The sequence below is a fragment of the Rattus norvegicus genome, chromosome 5 (genome assembly GCF_021556685.1).
Source record: "Rattus norvegicus strain SHRSP/BbbUtx chromosome 5, alternate assembly SHRSP_T2T, whole genome shotgun sequence".
Classification (NCBI taxonomy): Eukaryota; Metazoa; Chordata; class Mammalia; order Rodentia; family Muridae; genus Rattus; species Rattus norvegicus.
Window position 1 is genome coordinate 148,846,876 of NC_141538.1, and position 21,316 is coordinate 148,868,191.

Consider the following 21,316-nt stretch of genomic DNA (forward strand, 5'->3'; position numbering starts at 1 on the left):
CCACCCTGCTCCCTACGCGGCGGCGCGTGCTCGCCCCAGCGGGCGGGCACAGCGGTTGTGTGGCCTGCGAGTTTCCCCGAGTTCACGCAGGCCCTGCGGTTGGCATGGCAACCGGGCAACCTGTTCCAGAGCCGCCCTCCCGCTCCGCACACGCCGCTGCCACCGCCAGAGCCGGGGCCGGCGCCGCTCCCATGATGCACCGCGTCAGCCCAGTCCCCAGTGGGCCGCCATGTTGTCGGAGTGAAAGGTAAGGGGGAGCGAGAGCGCCGGCGAGCGAAGATCGGGGGGCCGGAATCCATCTTCATCCTACCGCTCCGCCCGTGAGTATCCGCGCCCCGGTGGCCCCAAACCGTGCTCTGAACCCCCAGCAAGCCGATGCGCCCCTCGTATTGGCGTTTGGCAGCGGTTGGCGGGGCGAGAAGGGCTTAGAGACGCCGCCGGGCCTGGCGGAGGCTCCGCGCTCGCTCCGCTCGTACGTGTTTGGGAGGCGGCAGCGAGGCCCTATTGTTATCCGCGAGGAGGGGGTGGGGAGCGGGCCGCGGCCGGGGCCCGGCCCGCAGCTGGCGGCGGCTCCGTGCCTCTTCGGCCCCGCTGGGAGTCCCTGGAGGTTGGTGTTGCCGTTCGGCTCGGCTTTTTTTGGGGGGGGGTATTTATTTATTTATTTATTTTTGGTTGGGTCTGCGAAGCCCTAGGTCCTCTCTTGTAGCCGTGGAGTGGAGATTCCGTGCTCCCGCGGGCTCCTTCGACTTCTGGAGCTTCCGTGGCAGCGCCGAGGGAGGAACAATACATGGCTTTAGAAAGCAGCGGTGGGCCCGCGTCCTCGGGCGAGCCCCCACGGTAGTGGGGTAGTAGGCGATTTTGCAAGCCTTAAATGTGGAGAGGTGGCCATCAGGAAGTTTCGGATCGCTTTTTAAGCGCCTGGGATTCTTGTGGCCTTTTGTTTCTATGAGAGCTTGTGTGTTTTTCTTTTCCCCCCTTTTGAGGCGGGGGGTGTTCTTCCTCTCTGAGCTTCCCTGTGTTGGTGTATTTTCCTCTCCAAGGGGCTTTCAGTAGGTAGTAGGAAAACCATGTGTAGATATCTACACAGTGCTACAGTTTCGGTCCTCACAAACGCGGTTGGTAAACATGGGTCATTTGTTTTACTCGTCAGTACCACTCCCACGTTAAGTGAGGAACGCTCCTGTAACTTTTCTCCAGTGAGGCTCACCCCTCTTCCCAAGAGCTCTCACACAGACGACCAGAGGAAGGCTTTATTCTCATCATAACTTTGAAGGATTGTTCGTTTTCACTGTGCAAATTATGATAACGCTTCGTTACACTTGATCATTTTGCTCACTCCATTAATTACTGGGATTATTAAGATTATTTATGAGTGCTTTTGGACTTTTCAGTTTTTAAAGCCAGTTACTTCTGAAGTAGGATTGTAGATTTAGCTGTTTGTGTTGGTGTAAAAGTTACTAATGTTCTCGCTTTAAGATAAGCAGCTTCCTTCGGGGTTTTTAGTAAACACATGAACATTCTGACCCTTCGATCATTGTAACTTTGTAAAACACTAGGGACCGCGGATCTTTATCTGGTGGTTTGGAAATACTGGGTTCTGAACTTTGAGTATTTTGCCTTTTCACGCTTGAATTCATCTTGTCTAAGGCAACAGCTTTTTGAAGTTAGGATTGTTTAGTTTGGGTTTGTGAACCGATTTAAGATAAATTTATGTCCACAGAAGGTTTGTTCAGTGTAGTAAAAATAAATTTTAAACCCAAGCATCTTAGTAAAAGGAGATAGATTAAACCATGTTTCTTTGTTTAAAGAAAACTCCTATTAGTGATACTTTAAAAAAGTAAAAATAAGGGGTTGGGGATTTAGCTCAGCTGTAGAGCACTTGCCTACCAAGCGCAAGGCCCTGGGTTCGGTCCCCAGCACCGAAAAAAAGAAAAAAAAAGTAAAAATAAACTACAGCGTGATCAGTTTGAACGGTAGTACGTAGCATTGGTACCTCCTATTGCTTAACATATTTCCTTTTAAATGATATGTCATTTGCTTAAAAAAAATCCCATTTTAAATACTGCACATAACTTTTTAGTGAGCTTTGAGGGTTCCCTAAAATGCACCATCAGTTTCTTTTTTTGTGGTTCTTAGGGTGACCGATTATTAGTTTTTGTTCTGCCATTGCCAAGATGTTACAAAATTCTCTCAGACACATGTCAGTGTTTAGGTGTTCGCTCACTTTTAAGTTGTCCCTCTTGCCAGGCTCCCTGCTCCCCCCCCCCCCCCCAACCCCCAAGGCAGTTTGGGAAACAGCCTTGCCTCATTAGATAAAGCAGGAAGTCTCCATTCCAGATAGCCTTTCAAAGGCCAATTGTTTTGTTTTAATATTTTTGTAAGTGACCCCTCCCCAGTTATTTTTTTTTTCTTTTTTCTTTTTTTTGGAGCTGGGGACCGAACCCAGGGCCTTGCGCTTGCAAGCGCTCTACCACTGAGCCAAATCCCCAACCCCCAGTTATTTTTTTAGAATGAGATTGCTTTCAGGGACAGACTTTTATCATTTGTTTGTTTACTTATTTATTGTTTTTTTGAGACAGGGTTTCTCTGTATAGCCATTGCTGTCTTGGAACTCACTCTGTGGACGAGGCTGGTCTTGAACTCAGATCTGACTCAGCCTCGGATTCCTGAGTGCTGGGATTTAAAGGTGTGCACAACCACTGGCCAGCTAAACTTTTTTTAATATGAAAATTCATAGGTAACTTTTAGCAGCTTTTTTTTTTTGGTTCTTTTTTTCGGAGCTGGGGACCGAACCCAGGGCCTTGCGCTTCCTAGGCAAGCGCTCTACCACTGAGCTAAATCCCCAACCCCTTTAGCAGCACTTTTATGTTAGAAAATACTGCCTTTATTATTTTATGAATCCTCTTGGTGATTGAAGCATGGCAGCCTTGATTGGTATAGGTAACTAAATTTGTGGAATCTTAAGCATAGTGATTTGAGGAAATTTAGAACTTCCTTTATACTTTTCAACTTACTGATTAAAAGCTATCAAAAACCAAGGCCAGTGATTGGGGAAAACTTTTTTTTTTTGAAACTGACAGGTTGTTTGTTTGGTGGCAAAACTTTTTTGCATCAGTTGGCCTCAAGTAAAGAGATGGAGGCTCTTTTTTTTTTTTTTCTTTTTTCCGGAGCTGGGGACCGAACCCAGGGCCTTGCGCTTCCTAGGTAAGCGCTCTACCACTGAGCTAAATCCCCAGCCCGAGGCTCTCTTACAGAAGTAAATGCACTCTGAGATATGAAGGACGGAGGACTATGCTGGTGTATTTTGCAGAGGATCAGAATGAAACAGCTGTACATTTCTGGGTTTGTGCTTGAGCATTGACAGCATTTTGTTCATGAGAGCCTAGCAGGCAAAAACTATTCCAGTATAAGGTTTAATTGGGGTGTGTGTGTGTGTGTGTGTGTGTGTGTGTGTGTGTGTGTGTGTGTGTAGGTAGGTAGGTAGAAGGGTATTGGATTTTTTGATTTACATTAGGCATTTCCAAAGCAGAGGTTTGGTTTTGTTTTTTGGGGGGAGGGATATTTTACTGTTCTCCAGGTTTGCCTTAAACTCACAGTATAGCTCCTTGACCTCAAAATATTAGCAGTTCCCCTGCTTTAGTCTCCCAGAGTGCTGGGATTTTGAAGAGATTGCAGATTCCATGTGACTTTTACTAGCTTCATAACCTGAATTAGTTGTGAGAAGCTAGTATTACTTTTCCATGAGGTTACTTACCTAATGAGAGAGCATGGTGGAGTCTGGAGAGATGCTTGGTGCTTTTGCACTTCTGACTCGGTGCTTTTGCCAAGGACATGTGTTTGGTTCCTAGCACTGGCATGGTTCACAATCAATCCTGGCTCCAGTTTTAGAGGATATTATACCTCCGGCCTTCTCATACACTGCATGTACATGATACACACACAGGTAAAACACATACAAAAGAAGACTATTTCAGAAAAGAGAAAACAGGCTTCTCCTCTGTTTTGAACTGTGTTGCTAACCTCGGAAGTTCTCTGGTGGTTGCAGACAGAATACCCTAATTGGTAACCAGTTTACTTTTTTCATACAAATGTAATTATTTGGTTTTATGGAACTTAAGTAGCAAAGGATCCTAGTAATATTTGATTTCTTTTTTTTTTTTTGGTCTTTTTTTCGGAGCTGGGGACCGAACCCAGGGCCTTGCGCTTCCTAGGCAAGCGCTCTACCACTGAGCTAAGTCCCCAACCCTGTAAATTCTTTTAAAGATAATTAGGGTATGAGGTGGGGAGGGTCCATGGGATTGAATCTGCAGGGGCTGGGGTGGAGTCCAGGGGATATAATCTAGGGCCCATTCGGGCTGGGCCAGCAAGCACTCCATTGAGCTACACCTCAAGCCTATAAACTTAAGGATGCTTTCAAAAGTTCATGGTCACAGTCCTGTTGATGCATGTCTGTAATCCCAGTACCCAGGAGGTGGAAGTAGGATCAGTACTTGGTTCCTGGCCAGCTTTGACTACCTTTTAATTTCAAAGCCAGCCTGGGTTACATGAAATTTCACCTCAGGGAAAAAAAAAGTGTTTATTTTAAGTACAGTTGACTTAAGGAGAAAGTTGAGTAGGGAAACTACTATTGATTAAATTCTGATTCCATATTGCTATTTTGCTTGTTTGTGTATTTATTTATTTATTTATTTATTTATTTATTTATTTATTTTTCTTTTTTCTTTTTTCCGGAGCTGGGGACTGAACCCAGGGCCTTGTGCTTGTTAGGCAAGCGCTCTACCACTGAGCTAAATCCCCAACCCTGTTTTTTTATTTTTTTAATTTATGTGGTTCTGGGGCTCCAACTTAGGTCCTAGCACATTAGGCAAGTTCCTTGTCTTTGTATGATTACTTTTCAGTACAGCTCTGGTTACAGCAGTGGGCCCTCATCTCGGCACTTGTTGGAGTACCTGCTGCTGTTGACCTTTATTTCTGTACACACAGGCCCAGCAGCTTGAACGGAGGTTCAGGTCAGGAAACTGTTACAAGGCACTTGACTTCTTGGTAGAGACAGTTATACAGTATTGACTTGCAGAAGAGAGGGAAATGTTTAGCATTTTGTACTGGAGTATATGGAGTTGTTTTAAAAAAATGCAAGCATTAAACATCTGTTAACTGTTTGTTCTCAGGTGTTGGTGGAATGAGCGTTGCATGTGTCTTGAAGAGAAAAGCAGTGCTTTGGCAGGACTCTTTCAGCCCCCACCTGAAACATCACCCTCAAGAACCAGCTAATCCCAACATGCCTGTTGTTTTGACATCTGGAACAGGGTCGCAAGCGCAGCCACAGCCAGCTGCAAATCAGGCTCTTGCAGCTGGGACACACTCCAGCCCTGTCCCAGGATCCATAGGAGTTGCAGGCCGTTCCCAGGACGACGCTATGGTGGACTACTTCTTTCAGAGGCAGCATGGTGAGCAGCTTGGGGGAGGAGGAAGTGGTGGAGGCGGCTATAATACTAGCAAACATCGATGGCCTACAGGGGATAACATTCATGCAGAACACCAGGTAAAAAAAGTTCCTATTTCAGCTCTTGAAACTTCTAATCACTGTCTGCTTAGGCTTCTGCTTCCAGTGACTGTTCTGAAACTCTTCCATTGCTTATTTTATTTACTTTGTGTAAACAAGAGTCATTTGGTTTAAAGAATGGCTGGTTATTATTGTAATTGCCACTGGCTTATTTACCGTTCTGGTGTTATACAGTAATTCACTAAGGAAATCTCAAGAGTGTTTTCATGTTCTCACTGCATTTCTAGGAATATCTTACAGCATATTTTTCACCATTGACATGCTCTTAAGAACTGTTTGAGTTTACAGGACAATGTAAAGCAAAGCTTTTCTGTTCCGATTGGGTGACTTTTATCTTTAATTAAGATCCTGTTATTTGGAAGCAATGTGAGAATGTTTAAATTCCCAGGAAAAACTAAACTTGACAGATGTTGTAAATTGAAAATTTAAAGAATTACTGAAACAAAAAGATGTTATGGTTGGAAGTGGGGGGGGATTAAGAAGTGAATTGCTCACTTCAGATTGGTTGTTCCATGTGAGGACTGATCGTGCCTTTTAGGTTTTAACCATCTCGTTCTTGTTCTAAGAATTTAGTTGATATTCAGTAATTTTTTAATTAATTCCTTTCATTAACTTTTTTGAGAGACGGCATCTCTATATGTAGGTGGTGTAGATCAAGCTGGCCTTGAACCCACAGTGGTTGGCCAGTACTGGGATTAAAGACTTGAACTCTATGTCTGACTTCTTTTTTATAAAAAAAATATAAATCTACTTTACTAACAAAGAGTTTAGCCTGGTTTGTTTCCTGAGGGTTAGACTTATTCAACTGATTAAGGCTACTCTTGGCAATTGAGTATAGGTGCCATTTGTAAAGAGTCATTTGACATTGCCAGTCCAGTGCTTATTAGCCAAAGAAACAGATATCTTTTCTAGGGTTTCTAGTTTGTTTGTTTGTTTTTTGTTCTATTTCAAAAACCTAAGCGAGTCTGAATTTTCAGTTACTTGCTTCTTCAGCTCGCCAGGAAGGATAGTAGCTATTTCTCTTTGTTATTCGTGTATGTATGTGTGTGTGGTATATTTGATTTGAGTGTGTATTTGCGCGTGTGTGCGCGTGTCTGTGTGTCTGTGTCTGTATCTGTGTGTGTTCATAGGTGTGTGCTTGCCTGAGCCAGATATCTTTGTCTACTGTTTTCTATCTTTTATGTTTTTTTCAAGACATGGTTTCTCTGTTTAACAGCCCTGGCTATCCTGGAACTCAGTCTGTAGATCAGGCTTCCCCTTAAACTCACAGAGATCCTCTTGCCTCTGCCTAAAGGGCTGGTATTAAAGGTTTGTGTTTATGTTTTGAGACTGATTACTTACTGAACTTAGAGTTGTACTCGTTGGCTAGATTGGCTGGCATTGAGCTCCTGGGGTTCCTATGGGTTTGCTTACCCACCAAGGTTGGGGTTGTGGTTGCATTCATTCCTTTACACTTAGCTTTTATGTTAGTGCTGGGGATCTCAAGGCTTCATGAAGGCTTGGTGGCAAACACTAAACCCAATGATCCATCTGTCCAGCTCCTATTTCATTCTTTTTTTTTAAAAGATAATTTTTATTATATTTTATTTATTTATCTGTGTAGGTACATGTGTACACACAACATGTACAAATGAGAGGACAGATTGTAATAAGGTTTGCTGGCAAGCACCATCACTCATCCATCCAGCCATCTTGTCAGCCCAGCCCTCCCCCCTCCCTCCCTTTCTCCCTCCCTCCCTCCCTTCCTTTCTGGTTTCTATTTTTTGGAGGGGTTGGGTATTGAAACGGTGATTCTCTGTAGCCTTGACTGTTCTGGAACTCTTGTCTGTAGACCAGGCTTGCCTTGAACTCACAGAGATCTGCCTGACTCTGCCTGGGCTGGGATTACAGGCGCCACTTCAGTAGATGCTGGATCTTTGTTTTTTTGCAAGGGCATATGTAGGAAGGAAGAGGAAGTGTCTTGTGTTCCTTGGTTATAGTTTTATTAGTATTTAGTTTTATTCTGTACTTAAAGCAAGGCACGGCATTTGTTTACTGTTATAGCATGGTCACCCCATTTTTTTTTTTTTTTTTTTTAAATTTAAGATTTATTTAAGTATGTGAGTACTCTGTCGCTGTCTTCAGACACACCAGAAGAGGGCATCAGGTCCCATTACAGATGGTTGTGAGCCACCATGTGGTTGCTGGGAATTGAACTCAGGACCTCTGGAAGAACAGTCAGTGCTCTTAACCGCTGAGCCATCTCTCCAGTCCCACCCCTTTTTTCTTGGCTGAAGATAGAACTCAGGCTTGAGCTTCATAGGCAAGACTCATTTTACTACATTCTCAGAAAGGTTTAGAGTCTTGAAGGTGCTGATTAAATGTACTCATCTCAGTATCAGTCAATACACTTTAGCATGTAAGAAGGTTTGGGAGCCGGATGTTGTGTCATAAGCCGGCACTCCAGAGGCAGAGGGAAGCAGATCTCTCAAGTTTGAGGCCAGTCTAGTCTATGGAGCGAGTTCTAGGATAGCCAGGGCTCTACAGAGGAACCCTGTAGTAAGAATCTTCTGTGAGAGACAAGAAACTGAAGTATAGTTAGGAGGCAGACTTTAGTGATGACATTACAGGAAGGAGTGTGCCACCACCATGCCCAGGCTATGTAGTTTTGAAGTAAGCATGGGTTCACTGTGTAAGCTCTAGGTAGACTTTTGCCTTCCCAGGAAGACAAAAGACCCCAGAGAATTATTGTGGCAATATAGCACATTTTTAGGTTAACTAGTTATTTTACTAGAAAGGTAAATATAGGGCTGGAGGAATGGCTCAGTGGTTAAGAGCACTGACTGCTCTTCCAGAGGTCCTGAGTTCAAATCCCAGCAACCACATGGTGGCTTACAACCATCTGTAATGAGATCTGATGCCCTCTTCTGGTGTGTATGAAGACAGCTACAGTGTACTTATATATGATAAATACATCTTTAAAAAAAAAAAGAAAGGTAAATATAGACTTGATAGTAGATAAATACAAATGATACAGACTCTCATAGACTGCAGTCGTGTTTTCTGTCCCATGGTATATATGTGTTGTGTGTTCTGTTTTTATATGGGTTCTAAGTAGTAATCACTCAATAGGAAGTGATCTGACTCCAGTGCTTGCCACTGTACTACTGGGTCATTCATTTTTTTGTGGTGACTGTTTTCTGAGCCTTTTTATTTATTTTTACTTTTTTTTTTTTTTTTTGGTTCTTTTTTTCGGAGCTGGGGACTGAACCCAGGGCCTTGCGCTTCCTAGGCAAGCGCTCTACCACTGAGCTAAATCCCCAACCCCTATTTTTACTTTTTTTTTTTTTTTTTTGTTCTTTTTTTCAGAGCTGGGGACCGAACCCAGGGCCTTGCGCTTCCTAGGCAAGCGCTCTACCACTGAGCTAAATCCCCAACCCCTAATTTTACTTTTTAAGGGTCTTTTTTTTTTTAAAGTTAAAAATTCCTTTTTTTGGAGCTGAGGACCGAACCCAGGGCCTTGCACTTGCTAGGCAAGCGCTCTACCACTGAGCTAAATCCCCAACCCCAATTCCTTTATTTTTTATTCCTGGTATCACTACCGCAATTTACAGGGCAATATACCTGATGTAATGAAAAGAAAAAGACAAAGCTACAACAGTTAAAAGACCTCAGAATATACATCTAATCGACACTCATTGCATTAGTCAGTGGCTGCACTTTTGCAAACTGGCTGTGAGCGTCCTGTGAGGGATCATTGTTCCTTCTGTGGCAGATTTTACAGTTCCTCTAATGCATGTGGGACGACTGTCTCAAAGTAACCTGCAGCTTTCCTGACAATTCCTCGCTCTCTCCTGCTAAGAACTGTAGCATTTGTTTCTGTTTTATTTTAAAACCTTCTGCTACCATATCCACCACTTCCACCTCCAGATCCATAGCCACCACCATAGACTGCCTGAGCTTCTTCCACCAAACCTGTCCCCCTTCATGGGTCCAAAATTAGATTGTTGCTGTCCACTATAATTTCCAAAGTCATTATAGTTCCCACCACCACTATAGTTAACCTCCACCAAAATTTCCTCCTTCATTGTAACCATCATAGTCTCCTCCTCCACCACCGTATCCACCACCTTGGTTTCCATATTCTGGTCCACCACTCCATAACCTCCTCTACTACTGTAACCAGGACCACTACCATAGTTGCTACCATCACCTCCAAATCCATGATATCTATCACCACTACCTCCATAACTGCCTCTGCTGCCTCCGCCTCCACCACCATAGCCTCCTTTTCCACCAAAGTTTCCTCACAACCAAAGTTTCCTCACGACCAAAGTGACCAGAGTTTCCTCCACATCCCATAGAGTTGCCAGATCCACCTCCACGAGCTCTCTGTGACCCAGCAGACTGCATCTCTTGTTTAGAAAGGGCCTTTTTCACTCCACAATTATGCCCGTTAATTGTGGTTTTTCTTTCTTTCTTTTTTTTCTTTTTTTTCGGAGCTGGGGACCGAACCCAGGGCCTTGCGCTTCCTAGGCAAGCGCTCTACCACTGAGCTAAATCCCCAGCCCCAATTATGGTATTTATCAACTGTGTCATGATCATCAAAAGTTACAAAAGCAAATCCTCCTTTTTTCCACTCTGCCTGTCTTCCTGGTTCTATGGTTTCAATCTTGCCATACTTTTCAAAGTATCTCTCAGATTATATTCTTCTGTATCCTCTTTAATACCACCAACAAAAAATTTCTACACCGTTAAATGGGCACCAGGCTTTACAGAATCTTCTTTAGAAACAGCTCTTTGGTTTCACCACACGTCCATCAACCTTGTGTGGCCGAGCACACACTGCAGCATCCACTCTTTGTGACACAAGAGTAGGTCACAAAACCAAAGCCTCTGGAACGTTTTGTTTGAGGATCTCTTATTACCTACCACACAGTCTGTAAGTGTGCCCCATTTCTCACAATTTTCTCTTAAGCTATCATCTGTGGTTTCAAAGCTCAGACCACCAATAAACAGCTTCCTCAGCTGCTCTGGTTCCTTTGGATCGTGGCCCTCCAAATTGAGACCGTACTCAGGTTCTGTCATTTAAAAAAGATTTTTTTTAAAATGGATATGAGTACACTGTTGCTGTCTATCTTCAGACACCAGAAGAGGGCATTGGATCCCATTACAGATGGTTTTGAGCCACCATGTGGTTGCTGGGAATTGAACTCAGGACATCTGGAAGAGCAGTCAGTGCTCTTAACCACTGAGCCATCTCTTCAGTCCTGTCTTTTCATTTTTTTTTTTTTCTTTTTTTCGGAGCTGGGGACCGAACCCAGGGCCTTGCGCTTCCTAGGTAAGCGCTCTACCACTGAGCTAAATCCCCAGCCCCTTCAGTCCTGTCTTTTCATTTTTACATTTTGTTTTTAGACGACTATAATGGATTGACCCCCCCTCCTTCCTTTTATTTTATATATTTATTTTGTTTTGGAGACAGTCTCACTCTACCCCTGGCTGGTTTGAACTGGCTGTGTAAATCAGGCTTTCTTTGAATTTACAGACACTTGCCTGTCTCTGTCCCCTTGGTGTTGGGATTAAAGGCATTTCCATGTTCTGTTACAATGGAACAAAATTTAAGATCAAATTGGTAAAACACTTTGATCATTTAGAAGCTCAGGGTGTGATTATGATAACATTTATACTTACTGTGTCAGGAAGGTACTTTAGGTTCATGTTCTTCTCTTTTATGAAAAACTTACTTTTTTGGGCTAGAGAAATGGCTCAGTGGTTAAGAGCACTGACTGCTCTTCCAGAGGTCCTGAGTTTAATTTCCAGCAACCACATGGCGGCTCACAACCATCTGTAATGGGATCTGATGCCCTCTTCTGGTGTGTCTGAAGACAGCTACAGTGTACTCATAAATTAAATAAAGAAATCTTTTTAAAAAATCTTTACTTTAAAAGGAAAAAGGTTTATCTATGTGTGGTTTGCCTGCATGTAAATGAACCACAAGCATGTAGTACTCAGTGCTCACAGAGATCAGAAAAGGGCTTCAGATCCCCCGGAACTGGAGTTAACACAAGGTTGTAAGCTCAATGTAGGTGTTGGTAACCAAACCTGGCCCTCTTTAAGAGTAGCAAGTGTTCTTAACCCATGAGCCATTGCTCCAGTCCATTTTTCTTTTTTTTCTAAGATATACTTTTTTTTTCCCTTTTTCTCGGAGCTGGGGGACCGAACCCAGGGCCTTGCGCTTCCTAGGCAAGCGTTCTACCACTGAGCCAAATCCCCAACCCCAGATACACTTATTATATATAAGTACACTGTAGCTGTCCTCAGACACACCAGAAGAGGGCATCAGATCTCATAAATGTCTTTGAGCCACCTTGTGGTTGCTGGGAATTGAACTCAGGACCTCTGGAAGAGCAGTCAGTGCTCTTAACCGCTGAGCCATCTTGGGGGGGGGGTAGGGTGGGTGGGTGGGGCTTTTGTTTTAAAGTTTTGGAGACAATAGTTTTCCGTGTAGTCCCAGCTGTCCCGGAACTTGCTCTGTAGACCAGGCTAGCCTCAAATTTGGATATCCACATGCCTCTGCCTCCTGAGTGCTGGGATTAAAGGCAGGTACCACCACTGCCCAACATACAGTTTTTTTAAGGTGAACTGACTTTATTTTTGAGATGATGGTCTTTGAGATGATATTGCCCAGGTTTGCCACAAGCTCAAGATCTTTTTGCCTTGGCTTCTCACACACACACACATATGCATATACATATGCATATATATACGTAATCAGCTTTTCTGCTTTATAATACTGAACTTTTTTTTAAAAGTTTTTTATTTTTTGGAGCTAAGGACCAAACCCAGGGCCTTGTGCTTGCTAGGCAAGTGCTTTACCACTGAGCTAAATCCCCAACCCTAATACTGAGCCTTTTAAGGACAGGACTGCATGTAGCCCTGCCTGGTCTGGAACTTGCTTTTGTCGATTCCAGAGATCCTCTAACTTCTGGTTCCTGAGTGCTGGGATTCAGGTCATGCACCGTCAGACCTGGCTGTATTATGTTATATTTTTAGGAAGAAGGAGATATAGGAGGTCCTCCCCCCATAAGTAAGGTGAGCATGGTTCTAATACCAGTATTCAGTGGGCTAAGGCAGAAGAATGGTGAGTTGGGAGGGTAGCCTGGGCTACTAGTGAATCTGTGTGTTAATGCATCCTCCCAGATGAACAGTAAAAGCACATATAACTTTCTGAATAATTTGATTTAATAAGCTGTACATAGTTTGAAATGTCAAAGCCTCCATTTTTTGGACTCACTGGAGGTTTCTGGAGGAGAGGAGGGAAAGGGAACTTGGGTGGGTTGAAAAAGTAAGTAAGTAAGTAAGCCCTCAGAGCACTGATTCCAGAATAGAGCTGCACTGCACAGCGCCCGTAGCAAACCATTAACAGAATGAGGGTGCTATAGAAAAGCTGGAAGGCCCATTTGATATGTAAATGGTCTATATTTAAATAGTCTTTTTGTTTTTTTTGTTTTTTTTGTTTTTGGTTCTTTTTTTTTCCCCGGAGCTGGGGACCGAACCCAGGGCCTTGCGCTTGCTAGGCAAGCGCTCTACCACTGAGCTAAATCCCCGACCCCAATTTAAGTTTTTTTGACTAGCATTAAAATTTCATCTTGCAAAACTAAAACTTTGACATGTGATTGTGGTACTGACATTGTGAAATCTGTTTTCTCTGTAAAATGCTGGGAGATAAAGTAGGTGATGAAATAGGGGAAACGTGTTAAGGTCCATGAGTGAGCTTTATAGCAGGTTATCCAGGGCAGCCAGGAGCAGCTCTGTCCTGGCCACAGGGCCATGGAGTATACTCAGTTTGCTTGTGGCCACGGACACTAGGACCAGTTGGTGCTTACTGTAGGTTGGCCTCATAAAGGATGATCACAGAGGCTCAAGCAGAGCTCAGTTGATCAAATGTCTCATTGGTGTTGGACTGGTTTTTGTCTCTTGGTGAGGGTATCTTTTTTTTTTTTTAATGTTTATTTATTTTATGAGTACACTGTAGCTGGCTTCATGCACACCAGAAGAGGGCATCGGATCCCCTTACAGATGGTTGTGAGCTACCATGTGATTGCTGGGAATTGAACTCAGGACCTCTGGGAGAGCAGTCAGTGCTCTTAACCAGTGAGCCATCTCTCCAGCCCCCCTGGTAATGTTTCCTCTCCAGTGCTGTGAGGTAACTGACAGCTTATACTAGTCACCTGGGATAGATGGTTAGGTGGTTCCTCAGCACTTGACTAAATAAAATATCTTTCATATTTTATATTCTGTTATCTCTACACTCTTCATCCTTTTTCTCTGTGTTCTGTACTTTCAAGCTTAATATTAGGTACTTTGTTAAAAGGGTGGTCAACAGTCTTTGTATACTCTGAAGAATCATGGTTTCACATGAAGAAGTGGTCCAGTGGTCCTGGCATGTGTGTATGTACACATGTCCAGTCAAACTGAATAGAACTTGATGTGAATGCCTTCTAGGCAACACATTGTTTCAAAAAGCTTTTGGTAAGTAAGGTATTAGGGTAAATGATAGATGGTAGTAAGATGTCACAATGGAAAATGAAATTCAGAGTTTATTGTCAGTTTCAGGCTGGCCTGGATGATTAAATGAGATCCTGTGTCAAAATTAAAATCCAATAGAAAACTCACAGAAATAACATATACCAGTTGAAGAAGAGAGAATGGAATCAGTTAAGTGATTTTTGGAGATAGGGTCTCCCATTGTAACTCTGGCTGACTTGGAACTTGCTATGTAGATGTAGACCAGGGTGGCCTCAAACTCACATAGATGGGATTAAAGGTGTACACCACCAAACTCAGCCATGAAAGTCTTTTAAGAAAAACAGCAGTTAGGAGACTTGTAAGTCTGAGTGAGGGGTGCTGTCTAGATGGCTTGGAGGGTGTAAAGCAAAGAGGCGCTTCTGTTTCTGATGACACCTTTGTGTGGCAGACACATCCTTAGATGCAGCCTTTCCAGGAAGCTGCAGTTGCGCAAGACTTGTGTGAGAGCCGCTTGCTTCAAGAATATTCTGGAAAGACTACCTAGTAGCAAGCAGTCTTTGGAACCTTGATGCACACTCTGGTACAAGGTGCTGCCACACACTGTCAAGAGAACGGGGTGACAAGACTATGTGCGTAGGCGTAGTTTTTCTTTTCCTTCTTTCCTTTTTTTCTTTTTTAAATATTTAATGTATGTGAGTACACTGTCACTCTTCAGACACTCCAAAAGAAGGCACTGGTGGGGTTGGGGATTTAGCTCAGTGGTAGAGCACTTGCCTAGCAAGCGCAAGGCCCTGGGTTCGGTCCCCAGCTCTGAAAAAAAGAATAAAAAAAAAAAAAAAAAAAAAAAAAAAGAAGGCACTGGTTTCCATTACAGATGGTTGTGAGCCACGATGTGGTTGCTGGGAATTGAACTCAGGACCTCTGGAAGAGCAGTCAGTGCTCTTTTTTTTGTTTTGTTTTGAGGTTTAGTAATATACCTTTTTTCCCCCTTTTATTGGATATTTTCCTATTTACATTTCAAATGTTATTCCCTTTCCTGGTTTCCTGGACATAAGCCCCCTAGTTAGGCACCCAGTGCTCTTAACCACTAAACTGTCTCTCCAGCCCTCAGTTTTTCAATACAGGTTTTTTTTTTTTTTGTCTTGGAACTCAATCTGTAGAGGAGGCTGACCCTCCCAGAGATACATCTGCCTCCCAAGTGCTGGATTTGATGTTTTAAAGCCCTCTCCTTTGCTGTGTTTTCCCATTCATTTTTTTCTGTGTGCATAGCTGTCCTGGTACTTAATGCGCAAACAGTGCACAGATTGCAGTAGATCGTGTGAGCGTGTTTATTGTGATAGTAAGGGTTGAATACAGGATGGGGCTCAGGTTACCCAGGGCTGGAGCGGAAGTGAGCTACAGGGGATGAGAATGCTCCCACTGTGGTGTGGCTAGGCAACTGGGTAAGCAGCTGACAAGCCGTAAATCAAAACTTTAATTGAGCAAACTATGTTACCAATAAAGGAGTTATTGACAACATCCTTAATGCTCCCTGATTGTACACATTAAAATCACTTTCCTGGAAACTTACTAATTCTAAGAGAAGTACTTCAGAGCTGGTAACATAGCTAGGCAGCATAGCACACTTAACCTATTGAATTCCAGGCAAGCCTGGTCTACATAGCGAGTTACAGGAGAGTCAGAGCTGTATAGTAAGAGACCCTGTCTCAGGGGATGGGGGAAGGAGAGCTCTTGAGCTTTTAAACTATTGCCTGGTGTACATGGATTAAGGACAAGGAGGAAATAGCACAAAATTTGTTATATTTATGTAGGTAGTAGAGGTTACTGATAATTTGGTTTTTTACAATTTATTAATTTCAAATTTTATAAGACAGTTTATGTGCTGTATGAATGTGGACTTGCCATGCAGTTATGTGTGCGTAAGCCGGAAAATTCTTGGCTGTTAGTTCTCTCCATTGATGAATCTCTGTTTTTTGTACTGATATGTCAGGCTAGCTGGTCTGCAAGCTTGTTTGAAATTGCCTTCCATTTTGTCCTAAGAACATGGGGATTAGAACCCTGCACCTGCTTTATTTACCTGGATTCTTGGGATCAGACACAGGTCCTCATCTTTTGCCTGCCAGGCTAGTGCCTTTACCTTACAGAGGCCTCCCCATCCCCCAACCCCCACTTGTTTTACAATATTCTCTGTGCTCTGGCTGTCCTGGAGTTCACTCAATAGACCAGGTTTATCTCAACTCAGGTTTCCCTCTACCTCCCCAGTGCAAGTATTAAAGGCGTGCACCACCACCTCCAGGACAGCAGGACAGGGGGGATTTTTGTTGTTGTTTTTTCCCTTTTTCTCTGTGAAAACCTGGCTGTTCTGGGACTTGGCTCTTGGCTGGCCTGGAACTCACAAAGATCTTCCAGCTTCTGCCTCCTGAGTGATGGGATAAATTAAAGGATGACCTCCCACCCCCACCCCTAGCTCTCGGCTGGCAGTTTTATTCTTACATGGTGAGAACCTCCAATAATTTCATGCAGGTTATTTATTGAGTGAGTGATTCATGGTGGTGGTACAGTCACTACCTGGCAGCCTCATGTATTCAGGCCAGTGCTATCACTGAACATAGCCCCAGCCCTCTATGTAAGTTTTTATGAATGAGAAAACAGGGTGGAGAAATGTGGTTCTCATGTAAAATCTCACAGTTGACTTACTTTCTGTAGGACTCACTTGTTGCAGACCCATTGCAACTTATTGTGGGACAACTACTTTTCTAAAACACAAGCCTGTATTAAACGACATACGGTTTTAAGTGGAGCTGGACATCTCTCTAGCCCAGTCTCTTGTCACATATTTTTTCTTTTGTCTTTTTTTTTTAAATATTTTTTAAAGATGCATTTATTTTATGTTATGAGTACACTGTAGCTGTCTTCAGAAGAGGGCATTGGATACCATTAGAGATGGTTGTACTCAGGACCTCTGGAAGAACAGTCAGAGTACTCTTAACCACTGAGCTGTCTCTCCAGCCCTCACTTTTTTTTTTAATTTTTTTTAAAGATTTATTCATTTATTATATATAAGTACACTGTAGCTGTCTTCAGATACACCAGAAAAGGGCATCAGATCTCTTTACAGATGGTTGTGAGCCACCATGTGGTTGCTGGGAATTGAACTCAGGACCTCTGGAAGAGTAGTCGGGTGCTCTTAACTGCTGAGCCATCTCTCCAGCCCAATTGTTTTGTTTTTTATTTTTGAGTCAGGGTATCTTGTATCCCAGGATGGACTCGAATCTCAAGACATAGCAGATGCGCATTTGTTCCTTATGTTACCATCTCCCAAGTGCTCAGGCACAGGCTTCCACCCCAGTACCCAGTGTGTGTGTTGTTGAGGATTAACCCTAGGACTTCCTACCTACAACCAAGCACTCTACCAGCTGAGCTGTGGGTTTAGCCCTGTGGTTATTACCAGTTTATAAAGAGGGTCCGGCTTTGTAGTGTTGGATAGTCTGGATTTTCCTATGTAGCCTAGGCTGGCCTCACATTGTGTGTGGCCAGTTCTTCTTAGAGCTGGGATTACAAGAGCGTGCCTTTTAGCCAGGCCAATTTTTTCTCTCTTGAATTTAGGGTTAACAACTTCCCTTCGAAATAGTATAAAATAGTATAACAGGTCCTGCTTGGCGTTTTTGGTGCAGGTCACCTCTCTGCTTTTTTCATTGTCTCCACTGTGTACTGAATCTATAACTTTGTCAAAACATGCATTTTTAAATATTATTTGTGAAGTGCTTTCACATGCTATTTAATGAATGGATGAATCAATGACTTAAATGAATTCATTATATTTTGAGACAGTCTAGTTGTAACCTTGGCTATACTAGAACTTAGTTCAGTTCTGCCTGCCTCCCAGTGCCCAGTGACACTCGATTCACAATGCATTTCTAGTTTTATAGTTTTCTTTTTTTAAGCTACCTTCTATTTTTTTTTTATTAATTTTAGTAAAAAATTAACTTAAGCTAGGGAAGAGTAACAGGTTTTATTCTTACATTTCCACCTACAGTATATATCATTACACTTTGTTCTTTGCTCCCCACCCCTCTTCCTCCTCCCTGTTTGCTGTCTTGTGACATAGGATCCATTATCCTCTTCCCTGCTCTAGGACTCTTTAATCTTTCACAAACCTCTTTTAAGGTTTTACATACGTGAACATAAAACCAGCTGGGCAGTGCTGCATACACTTTTAATCCCAAGGAGTCAGGCAGGTGGGTTTCTGTGAGTCATGAGACCAGTCTGATCTACAGAGCAAGTTCCAGGTCACCTATGGTTATACAGAAACCCTTTCTTGGAAAAAGAAAGTTGCATGTGAGAGAAAACATAAAATGTTTTCTTTCAGCCGATAAGATACAGGTATGTGTCTGTATCACCTTCCTATTTTTTCCTCTTTCCCTGAAGGCTTGGCTAAATTCAACTCAAACTATGTATGTATGTAACCAAGTACGACCTTAAACTGCCGTCCTTCTGCTTCCTTCTCACACGTGCTGAGGTCACAGTTATGCATAGTCACACCTGGCTTGTGCCGCATGCTCTCCTCCACTCCTCTGTCGGTTTACTTCTAGGCTTTGCTGGCTTTGCTACTGTGAGTAGTGCAGCAATAAACATACATTGTATAAGGATCCCTCTGGTATGTTGTGTAGAGAATATTAGATATTCTCTGTTGCTATGGTGTAAAATACCAGGACCAAGACCAATCCTTATTAGAAGTAAGGATTTATTTGGGCTACTGGCCCACATCATTGTGGCAATCAAAGCAGAAAGCTGAGAGATCATATCTCAGAGTGAGCGAGCAAGCAGAGGGAGTGGCATTAGACTTGAAACCACAAAGCCAGCCCCCAGTGACATTCTTCCTCTAGTAACACACCTCCTAGATTTCCAGACTGCCATCAATGGGGGCCAACTGTTCAAATACATTAGTATTGGCAAGCTAACCCTTATTTCACTCCGATCCTTTCCAGATCCTCAACACTGGGTAGGAGAGAAAGAAGGTTGAAGGAAAGGAGGGATAAACCTCTTTAGACTACTTCCTGCTGATTACGGCCATTGGGTTCCTTGGGGCAAGTCCAATCTCTATCAGGATATCTCCATCCACCAATAGGAGACGGAGCAGCCTCCACTGGCACATGCCATCTCAGGGTTCTCAGATTTATACCGTCTCCAACGTCTCCAATTGAGTCCCCAGAATTCTAAAGATAAACTTTTTTTTTTTGGTTCTTTTTTTCCAGAGCTGGGGACCAAACCCAGGGCCTTGCGCTTCCTAGGTAAGCGCTCTACCACTGAGCTAAATCCCCAGCCCCTAAAGATAAACTCTTATGCAGTGATCAAAAATCATGTCCTCGCAGAGGAGGTAGTGGCAGTCATAGGCAGTGGCTCTGAACACTGAAGCAGCCCCATATCCTCCCACATCTGGGATTAAAACGAAAACGTATTTACCTAACATTACTAGGTTTTAAATTCTCACTACACAATGAGTCTTCAAGCTTTTGTTAAAAGTACCTTCATTTCTGGTGGCCGTTGCTAGCTCTCTCTTTCCTCCAGAATTAGATACTTTTGTGCCCGTGTGGTACTTGGTTAAAGCATTTAGCAGTGGTTGGGCGTTTCCTATGTCTCCATTGGATGTTACCGTGCTGTTGCAGTAAACAAGTGTGGACTCAGAATCTCCAATGCTGAGTTGTCATTCGTGTATGTTGTTCAGCCTCCCTTGAGATCCGTGTGTTAAGAACCAGTACTTTGGGAAACTTTCTCAAAGAAGTAAGTCTTTTGAAGACTTTTATTCCTAGCACCTGGCAAGTAGTATATAATCATTGAATGAAGACAGGATGCCATCAGGACACATTGAGGAGATGTACTGAGTGGAGTTTTTTATTTTGAAGAGTACTAGGATGTCATTTTAACTTGATAAACTTGTAAGGTGCAATCCAGTGTAGGGTCTTGACTACTGAGACAGTTTAGAGTTGAAGGAACAGTCAGCATGCTTCGAAAGGCTGTATACTGAAGAACCTTAAAGTGTTGTGTGTTCTCTGATTTGTGCCTTTTGAAAAGCTTGTTGTCAAGCTTGACAGCCTGAATTCCATCCCTGGCAATCACACTGTAGGAGAGATTTATTCCTGAAAGTTGTTCTTGGGACTGGAGACCTGGCTCAGCAGTGAAGAGCCCTGATTTCTCTTCCAGAGGTCTTGAGTTTGATTTCGCAACCATGTGGTGGCTCACAGCCATCTGTAATGGGATCTGATGCCCTCTACTGGTGTGTCTGAAGACAGCTACAGTGTGTTTATATACATAAAATAATAAATAAATCTTTAAGAAAAAAGAAAGTTGTTCTCTGACCTCCACACTTGTACTGTGGCATATTGGAGTTCTCGTCCCCATGCATACAAAATAAATCATAATGTAATAAAATGATGTGTTTTGTTTTTTAAAATACTTGAATTTTTCTTTTCTTTTTTTCTTTTTTTTTTTTTCCCGGAGCTGGGGACCGAACTCAGAGCCTTGCACTTGCTAGGCAAGCGCTCTACCACTGAGCTAAATCCCCAACCCCAATACTTGAATTTTTAAAATGCATTCCTAGACCCTCAACACCTGTTGAGGCTATATAGGATTGCTGTGAGTTTGAGACCAGTCTTAGGTGGGAAGTGAGACAGTATCCTTAAAGCAAGTGCAAACAAAGAAAATATCTGTATGAATAGTTCCTGGTTGTTGGCAGTTTGAATGGGAATGGCCCCCAGAGGTTCATAGTGCCAGAAGTTCAAATTAATTTGAAAGGATTAGGAGTGATGGTTTTATTCAAAAGCCCAAGCCAAGCCCAGAGTCTTTCTGCTCCCTGCTGCTGATCATGGTGTGGAACTCTCCAGTACTGGTGTGCTGGTGTGCTGCTGTGCTCCTAGCTATAACAGACCTCTTAAGCTATAAGCAAACCTCAGTTAAATGCTTTCCTTTATAAGAGTTGGCTGTGGTCATGGTATTTTCTTCACAGCGATAGAACAATGATCAAGGCAGTAAATTATGCCTCATTTTAGAAAATGTATGGGACTTCATGTAATTTGAATTTCCCCCACTTTTTTAGACAGGAAAGCAGTGTAGCCCATTGATACTATAGTGTATGTTTGTTTTTTGTTTTTTTCCTTTTCTGTTCTCCTTTTGTCTTGCTTTTTGAGACAGGATGTCAACATGTAACTCTGGCCTGGAACTTAACTATGTAGACCAGGGTAGCTTCAA

General features: G+C 43.0%; 1 protein-coding gene across 51 annotated transcripts in view; it reads left to right on the top strand.

Annotated features, from left to right (window-relative positions):
* The first annotated feature begins 218 nt into the window (after nucleotides 1-218).
* Nucleotides 219-21,316, top strand: part of Pum1 (pumilio RNA-binding family member 1) — a 117,239-nt gene continuing 96,141 nt past the window's right edge. For 31 of the 51 annotated variants that reach the window (NM_001437073.1, NM_001437075.1, XM_087550008.1 and 28 more), the window contains exons 1-2: nucleotides 219-320; nucleotides 5,169-5,542. In NM_001437073.1, the coding sequence (NP_001424002.1) occupies nucleotides 5,180-5,542 (363 nt within the window). In that variant the 5' untranslated portion in view covers nucleotides 219-320; nucleotides 5,169-5,179. The remainder of the gene's footprint in view (nucleotides 321-5,168; nucleotides 5,543-21,316) is intronic. The other 20 variants (XM_087550015.1, XM_087550019.1, XM_087550017.1 and 17 more) reach the window with 1 other exon arrangement.